This window comes from Anabas testudineus, chromosome 9 (genome assembly GCF_900324465.2).
Source record: "Anabas testudineus chromosome 9, fAnaTes1.2, whole genome shotgun sequence".
Classification (NCBI taxonomy): domain Eukaryota; kingdom Metazoa; phylum Chordata; class Actinopteri; order Anabantiformes; family Anabantidae; genus Anabas; species Anabas testudineus.
The window spans coordinates 23,802,432-23,811,942 of NC_046618.1; the positions used below are offsets into that span (position 1 = coordinate 23,802,432).

At 42.1% G+C, this 9,511-nt stretch overlaps 1 protein-coding gene across 1 annotated transcript; it reads left to right on the forward strand.

Annotated features, from left to right (window-relative positions):
- Positions 1–6,262: 6,262 nt before the first annotated feature.
- On the forward strand, positions 6,263–7,445 carry LOC113151192 (protein FAM163B). The gene is made up of 2 exons (XM_026344081.1): positions 6,263–6,355; positions 7,002–7,445. The coding sequence occupies exons 1-2, from the start codon at positions 6,263–6,265 to the stop codon at positions 7,443–7,445; spliced, it is 537 nt and encodes a 178-aa protein (XP_026199866.1).
- Positions 7,446–9,511: the final 2,066 nt, after the last annotated feature.

The window sequence follows — 9,511 nt, forward strand, 5'->3', positions numbered from 1 at the left end:
CAGAGTGCATAACTGCCACAAAGGCTACTGCACAGAAGAAACAAAAGCTGCATGAATGTGTATTTTTGTAGTCCTGTGCTTCCCTACACATCTGAATGAACAGTGCGTCAAACAGCGTCAGTCTCAGTGGTACATTAATTACATTCATTACATTAATACAGTACCTCCAGACTGGACATTATTACACTGATTCCATAGTTTAGTCCTCATCCAGTGATCCTTAAAGAGTTGAGATTCTTATTTTCATAATGCTTCAAGGCAGCAAAGCAAAAAAGGACAAGCTGCAAAAACATTTTTCAGTTCACATCTTGATAACTGTTGAATTGTTGAAGGCAAATGTGGATCATCTGCAGTTTCTGTTAAACATAATTCTACTCATGTGCTTACTGACATTAAAAACAGCTATTAACAGACATTATATCAATAAAATAGACAAACATGGAAAGTTTCGACTGCAGGTGATGGTCTTTGTCTTTAAATAGTCCTGGCAGCTCGTCATAATCTGTCAGCTTCTGTGTTGGAGGCAGCAGCTCATCGTTCTGATGGAAGATGACGCCTCACAGGGATCTGAACCCTGAGGGGGATAAAAAGTGTTCATGGCTCCACAACATCCAGGACCTCAGCCCTGCAGTGCCACAAATCAATAGTCCCTCCAGCTGGAGGGTTCAGTGGTTTGTCAAAGCATTTCAAGCAGCTGTTTTCTTCTTCTGATGGATCACTAATAAACTATTATGGCTGCAATCAAGTGCCAGTCACTGCAGCAGTGTTGTCCTGCACAAAAAGAACAGTCCCACATTTTCACTGCGTTTCACTGTGTCTGTTCAGTCCTACAGATTATTTTGTCTCATTCTGCAGCAGCTGGTGTAAAATATAAAGTGTTTACATACATAATGTTTACACTTCTGACCTTCTGACAGTTTTGTTGCTCATATTGTAATGAAAAAATCATCTTTTATAGTTTATTCATAAAACATTTGAACACAACAAGTCAGATTTGGTCCTTATTCTCTGACAAGCTATTTAACTGCACCTACGTTTAATGGTGGTTAAGTGCCTTTTAATGTTAAACTGACATTAAAATTCAATGTATAGCTTCTTGGTGATAAATGTGACTCCATACATCAGAGTTCCAGGACGCCATGCTGCTGCGAGTTTTGAGTCTAATCAATTGTAGTCCATGAAAAAAACAGACCAGTAACATTATATAGACTCATTATCTGGTGCAACATAAACACAACAGTGCACAGAAGCTGTGGATGGCACAGTGATAAAATAGCAAATGAAAGGTAACCTCTACCAAGATGGGCTGAAGTAGCATCCACAGTGGAAATATGACTTGACAGTAAATTAGGTTCAAATTGTTGTGTCTTCGCTGCAGTAAACAGACTCTAAGGAAAGTCAGAGAGAGGTGGAAACATCCTGTCAGCCCGCCAGCCGTGTTCTGGTGGATGTTCTGACTGAAAGAACAACAGCTCGGATCAGTGCGGGGGAGAATGTGAGAGACACAAAGACGGACGACGGCATTTGGTGGATATCACGATGTCATGTTGTGTCACATTAAGGATTCTGCAGCTTCTCTGTGCCAGTTGGGATTATCAACTGGAGTGGAACGAAGGCTGGAGGACACACATCCTCACTTCTAAAGGCAAAACGGAACAAACGGGGGACAGATGGATGAACTCCAGCAAAAAGAGGAACTGAAGCCTTGTTCCTGTCTACACATCTTTGTACATGTTAAAAATAGAGACGACCTGGACAGTGGATTAACAAAATTCAAGCCTATTCAGGTGTTCATCAGACATACGTGTGAAGAAGTTAGTTCCAATCTGTTGACATCACAGTCAAGTTACTAGACATGATCAGCACAAAAGCTGAGACTTCTCTGGGTTTAGTTGACACCTGACAATAAACCACAGTCAAATTATTTCAAATATGCTGCTTGCTGTTAAAAGTACTGTCGACATTTCTCCTCAATGAATTCAGATTCTGCAGAGAAACAAATGTTTGTTTAGTAAAAAGCTGTTCGCTCTATAGGATCTGGAGTGAATCAGTGAATGAAGCATCTGTTTCAGACTTTAGCTCATCTGTGCTGACGTGTTACCTGACCTTGCCAGGTGTAGAGTGCCCACTGTAAGCTAATCCATCAGCCTGCGAATCAATGCTAAGTGGGTGGCTTACACTGACATCCTGTTTCTTATTGAGCGATGTCGGTTTAGGGGCACAGAGGAGACACGTGACATAGAGCTGTGTTTTATGAGCATATCCGTTTATTACATGTTTATCACTGACCACAACATTTGGTCTCATCTCATCTCGGTTTGGGCTCAAACCAAGATGCTTCCTCAGTGAAACACAACAGGAGCAGCAGAAACCAGGAGAAATAACCTCGAACATCTCCACTCATTAATATTACACACAATACAGTGAAATCTCAGCTTACTTTAACCTCTAAATAATTCACACAATAAAATCTTTCTATCTCTCTCTACCCCACCTTAAAAGTGTCTTTTCTTGGTGCTGCTCAGAGTGGAGCCATGGATGTGAGATAAAAACTCACATTTCTCATCTCATGTTTTGTTTTTCATTTACTAGTAACATTTGATTTTGTTATTGGTTTCCTGTGATTTCAGATTGTCAAACTCTCACCTTTCTTTGGCCTGAAACTGAAACGAAGCTTTTAGTGGTTAATGATTGTTTGTCGAACTGAAAAGGAAACAGTCCTTTAACTACAGGATTTAATATATGGGACACACACTAAACAAACAAAGTTATTCTACAACTTCCTCTTTTATTGCTGCTATTGTCAACAAGCAGAAGAGGGAAGACACACAAAAACACATCTCTGAATTTCTGTTGTCACATTTTCATTTTTTGTAAAGAAAACACGAACCACACAGATTCATTAAAGGTCGAATTAAGAGTTCCATGATCGGGGTTTGGATGCGTCCTTCAGGTATTTTTGCAGCGCGCACCGCTGTGACGCACGGTCACATCACGTCAGGTCAGCATCAGAAAATAATCGCTGCAGTGCAGACAGGATGAGACCGGATCCTGTGTGCAGGACACACGTCCACAGTTAATTAGAACCGGACCGAGTCTTTCTTCTAACAACTCCTCCTATGTGGTTTTGTTTTGGGATCTGTTTGGATCTGTTTTCTGCGTTTTCAAGTCGGTTTGGACTAAAGCCAAGAAAAAGACCTGGAGCCTAAGGAGAAATATTTCCAAGGAAATTACTGAATCTCGTAGAATTGGACCGGTTCGCTTCTGTGTCTGAGAACTAAATTAGATAATTGGAAAATTAATTAGAAGAAACTGTTAAAGTGTTCCTCACTGAGAAAGTGCCGTCACATCATATTTTCTCGCAGATATTCGTGAGTTCATCGCCTCTTCATGTACATGGAACTATGTACAGGTTGTGACACGACAGAGGAAATCTGAAGACACATTTTCCTCTTCTCCCCTCATTGATGCACCGACGCAAATCTCAGCTCCTCATTCGCACAGGTCAGGTGTGTGTGTGGATATAAAACGTTGCTGTTAAGTGAGTTCCAAGTTTGGTAACACCTCTCCAAGCTGAAACTCGAACCACTTTACCGTTTACTGCTGCCAGCAGTCCTGCGCGCCCGAGCTGGAGGTGTCGCGGGAGATGCCAGGGGATCCAAATACTTATGGGATGGGTAAGATTATGAACTATTTAAATGGCAGTGTCTGAGGAGCCGAAGTGCCAGAAAATGGTCCTTAAGAGGCTTGTGACATGGAAAAACTAGAAGTGCCATACATGCGCAAAATGTGATGTTTACGCGCACATCATTAGTCTAAACTATTTTTTAATTAAAACAGCTTTGTAGCAGCTTAAAAAGGTCAGATTCTCTCAGTAGCAGAACGATGAATGAAGTAAGTCAATAAATATGGTATTTTTCTCTTTATCTTACATCACTTTTACGCAAGTCAGACAATAAACTGACCCTTAAGAAACAGAAATACACGTCTGCCTGCATACAGAGTTAATATTAGGAATTAGTAAGAGACTGAGATAATGTAACGTGTGGAACATACTGAACAGAGCGGGTGTTAAAATGAACCTGGTTAGATTTAGACAGCAGGCTGCGTGCGTAAATCTGGGCAGTAAATGTACATTCTGCAGACACGAAATCAATTCTACGTTGTATTCTCAAATGTTTGCAAAGACTGTTTTATATTAATAGAAGTCTGGGCTAAAAAAGACTTCCTGCATTAGGATGGAAAGTTCTAAAAGACACTAAACGGTGAAGGCATCAAATTCTGTCCTGCTGTGTTGTAAAACCTGGATCAGTGATGGAGTAAATAAGAGTGTTAAAACACTGCAGAACAGGTCTGTTTCCAAACTATTTTTACAAAGAAAAATCATCCTTTAAGTTTTAATTCAACTTGTTTAGAGTATGCAAAGTAAAATGCTGATACTGATTTGTTGCACATGTCTTTCCTGTTTGATGTTATTGACATTTCTGAGGTGTGTTCAGGTCTAAACAGGAAGATGAGTTGTGTTCATTTGAACTGCAGCTCTCAGTAAACACTCATGGAAGGATGAAGGTTGGATACTGACCTTTGATAGTGTGTCTGTCCACTGATTTGTGTGTGTGTGGGTGTAAATGACTCCCTGACACTCGAGGATGCTGATGTCCAGGGTGCTGTTGCTATGGAAACCCACTGCAGTAGCCAGTGATGAGCTGATCCTCAGGGTGCTGATGAGATGAGTACATCACAGTGGTGTTCAATTGTGTATTTGAAAATTTCCAAAGATTCAAGCATATGGTTTGAGTGTGATCGCGTGAGCCTGATGCTCCCCACCCTCCCCCCAGCAGAAATGAGGCTGCAGCTACCCGTGGCTGCAGGGTGAAAATGATCTGCATGTCTCAGTAACATCCAACCATCTGATTACAATCAAATTGTGAAAGTTTGACAACTGGGAGAAAGTCCTGAAACAGCAGGACTTGTGGTGCTCCCAGTATGCAGTGGTCCTACCAGAAGCAACTCAAGGAAGTACAACTGGTGACCCAGTAAGAGGGTCATGGAAACCCAAGGCTCACTGATGCACAAAGGGTGGCCTGTCTGGTCTGACCCCCACAGAACAGCTACTGTAGCACAGAAAGATGCTGGAAAATCGAGTGCTAACCAGACATGAGACACAGTCCCACTGTAAAAGTGTCAACAATGGACACGTGGGCATTAGAACTGCACCACTGAGCAGTGGTAGGATGTGGCCTGGTGATCTACATGGCACCCAGCCGCTGGATGAACATCGGGTGCATGGTCGAGTGCTTGTGCGACACTTACCTCGGGAAGACATGTCACCCAGGATGCACTAGGGTAATCCAGCTCATGGAGGTTCCATATCACGGCTAAAAGGTTGTTCCACACACATCACAGAGATACGATTGGACACCGTCTTGTCCTGCTCACACAGGTAGAAGAGATGATGACTTCACTTCAGGCTCATCTCCTCTCACGTAACTCCCTGCATCAGCCTTCTGGTGATCTAATATTCATTAGTTAACTTTTTTTTTTTTTTTTTTTTGAAACGTTGCTTGATTCTTAATTCACTGTATAAAACATGAGGTGAATATTAATGATCTAGGTTTAACTCCCAGGTTCACTACAGCAGGAACCTCCACACTTCTTGGTGTCTCTTCAGTGTTTAAATCTCTTTTCCCATTTGCTAATGCACATTTTATTCTGATTTGGGACCAGACTTATTGCATTAAACATGAAAAAGGTGAATAATAAAATGCAAAATGTGTGTCTCATTTCAAAGTTTATAAACTGACCTATCAGCTTGTCTTCGTATACACATAAAAAAATGGAGGACCTCCTGTCACTGTGACTAAATTACTTTTACTTTTGTGTTTTTCTTTATCTAAAATGTGTAAGAAAACAAACAATGAACCATCATAAACAGCTGCAGCTCTGAATGTTGCCGTGGTTCAGTGTTAGTGCAGGTTTGCACTTTGTTGACTTGATATGTTTGCAGCTTTAAGCCTGTTTGGAGCTTCTCACCCTTAAACTCACATCATGTTTAAGTTAGGGGTTCTATTTTAATCTGGGCTTCTTCACTGCTTCTCTAATGGTACGAGATGCAACGTCAAGACAGTTGAACTCGTTTGAGCACTGAAATACATGAAGGAGTCATGTTTACTACAGCTGCTAAACATTTACACATCTCTTCCTCCTCTTCCTCCTCCTCTTCCTCTTCCTCTCCACAGGCTGTTAATGGAGAAGATTTCGAATGTCAGCCGGGACAGTGGTCATCGCAGGAGGAATTCTGGCTACAGTAATCTTACTGACCATCGTTGCTGTGCTGTGTTTATGTAGGTTGCAGGTATGATTTTTTACTCTATTCATGTTTAACCACTAGTTCCTACTGTGACAAGTTATGAGGTTCAAAATGCAACATGGTTCTGATTCCTCATCTTTGTGAAACTATTAATTGTGGACACATTCTGATTTACCAATAGCTGCAGCACTGGACACAGGGATCACTGGCACAAATACTGTTAGCTTAGGTTAATTTTACCACTTGTGCACAGCAGAGATCTGAGCTAAAGCTAACACAAGTCAGAACAAAGCACCATGTGAATAAATTGTGCTTGAATAGATGTGTTTACTGACTGTAGAGTCACAGTAAACACATCTTGACAGGCACCAGAAGAGAAAGGGCAGAGCTGTATGTCAGAGAGGAAAGGACCTTAGGCTGGAAGCAGCCATTCTTGTAACTGTGTACAAGTACAAGTAAGTAGCAGTAACCGCTGTTAGTTCAGCGGAGGCTGATAGAAAAGATGTTAGTTTGTTGAAATTAATTAAAAGAGAAAAACAAAACAAAGTACTGGACAAAGTGGAAATCTGGCCTCAGGATGGTGCCTGGTCATCTACTCGCTGGGGTGTGAGTTCAGGTCTCAGTTTTTCACACCCATCAGTCCTCTCTGTGTTTCATCGTGTCTCAGACATGTTCCTGTGTCTTCCTCCAGTATTACTGCTGTAAGAGTGAGGAGTCTGAGAAGGGGGAAGAGGAGGAACCAGAGCTGTCCAGCATGTCGCCGTCCCGGCCCCTGGCTCTGTCCGCTCCTCCTACACCTCCAACACCGGAGCAGTACAGCGACGACCCCGAGACCTACCCCCCCACCTTCCTCACCGAGGCCAACGGGCCTGCTAGCTACTCCCCCACACCACCTCCACGCAGGTGCCAGCGCTCCCATGCCTTTTGCCCGTCCTGCGCCCGCTGCTCACTGCCTTTCTACCTGCAGCACCCAGAGAGGCTGTGCAACGGCGGGCGCGGGATCAGCTACAGGACTGTGCAGCAGCAGGACCTGGAACTGCCCATGGACCTGGCCAGCTTCTACCAGAAGCTCAATCTCATCCGCTCGGTCACCATGAAGGAGGTGGTCACCCACAGCATCAGCACCGACGTCTAGGAGCTGTCGGGTGGAGGCAGCACCGCCCTGATGGTCATGACTACAAAGTGAAGTTGTTCAGCAGTAATACTGATTCAACACTGAGGGCTTTAGGTGATTTAACAGCTCGGGTCTACGGCTCTGGAGCAGCTGCATTTGTTTCTGACAGACTTGAAGTTTTGTTGTCATCTGGTTTTGTGTTTAGTTAGTAACCAACCACATGCAGATCAAAATGGAAACAACTCAATTTACAGTTTGAACTTTTGTCAGTGAGTGACTGATTTCTGACTGATTTCACCAAACTTCACAAAGAGCCTTTTATTTAAGAAAAAAAAAGTTCAACACACGTGTCCTCTGCTCCACTCCTGAATATACGATATATAAAACCACTTAACTGTGATCGTTTATGCAGTAATGTTCACACGTCTTTTAATGTTAGTTTAGACACAGCACAGTAGAAATCCTTCACTAACACTTTACCAGAGCCACTCACTGTCTTAAATATCTTCTTAGAGTTTATTATCTATTTAGACTGAGGCTCGTCGGCCTGTTGTCAAGATCCTGTAGGTGTGTATCGACTGAGAACACCTGTGCAGGTGTGTGTGTGTGTGTGTGTGTGTGTGTGTGTGTGTGTGTGTGTGTGTGTGTGTGTGTGTGTGTGTGTGTGTGTGTGTGTGTGTGTGTGTGTGTGTGTGGTTTTGAGCGTTTCAGATCAGTGCAGAGCGTAAGACCCAGCTCAGCTTTTACAAGAATTCAGTTTCTGAGTCTGGCAGTTATCGTAGGGGGGAACATTTATTTGTTTGAGTTACAAAGAGAACAGCATAAACATTCAGTCATCACATAATCAGCATTTCATGCACATAAATCATCGATTTGAGTCCCCACACTACACCTGCTGAGCTCTGGACAGTGTTGATTTCAAATGTTGACAAATCTAAATTTTAAGAACTGTGGTTAAATATTGTTAAATTCATAATATGAGAAATCTCAGTCCTGCTGTCAAATGTTATTTACACTTCTTAATGCCAGATTCCAGTTTTTGACATCAGAAATTATTAAAACATTAGTATTAAACAGAAAAAATTATTAACAGGTACTTTTTCCTCATCTATTTCAAAAGACCAGTTGACCCATGTGTGTTTACCTGTGTAGAAGTGTGTGTGTGTGTGTGTGTGTGTGTGTGTGTGTGTGTGTGTGTGTGTGTGTATACGGTATAACACAGTGGAGGGTCAGTACGTGAGTGTTTCAGTGTGTGAATTTATGATTGTCTGCCACGGTGAAGAAAACAAACTGTATTTTAAGGGCTTTTCTGAAGCATTCAGTGATCCAGTGACTGATTCAGACGTGCGCTGTACTCTAGACCAGAGTTCATAGAGTATTTAACACATTTTACTTAAGATATCAAGCATTTAGAAAAACAACTGCAACTACAGTTAGTACAGTAGAGGAGACTTTAATTATTTTTCCAAAAATGAACACAGAGTAGAAACATTTTGGAATAAAACTCTTGATTTCAAACAAACCCACACTGTAACTTGATGATAACACGTATATATTAAAATGCTCCGTTTTGTGTCATGTGTGTTATAGTGTATTAGTGTCACAGCTTTTCAAGGTGCAACAAAGGAACGGTGTACAATCCCGACTGGAAACAAAGGGAAAAACCAGCAGCTTATATTTTGCAGCTAGACCAGGTGAACTGGATCTTCTCGATGACTGGACTCCAGTCAGGCTCCTGTAGAGAGCAGTCGGCCCACAGAGGGTTGTCATAGTTAAACGAGAGCACAGCCTGCAATCCTCTGATGTAAAACACCATTTTAAAACAAAATCATATTTCAGCATTCACTGTCTCTGTCGTGTTCCTGGGGTTCATGGTGACCACATCTCAGAGTACACAGAATAAAGGCATCATCTCTAAGGGCCACATTCCTATCTGTTAGCTCAATAAAGACGTTGATCCAGTCTGAGGGTTAGTGGGGAACAAGCTTCAGGTTCAGTATTTCGTCTTTCTCATCAGGTCTTGAGTCTGGAGACTGAAACTGTTTTATTTATTTATTTACAGTTGATGAGTTGTTGCTGCAGTTTAA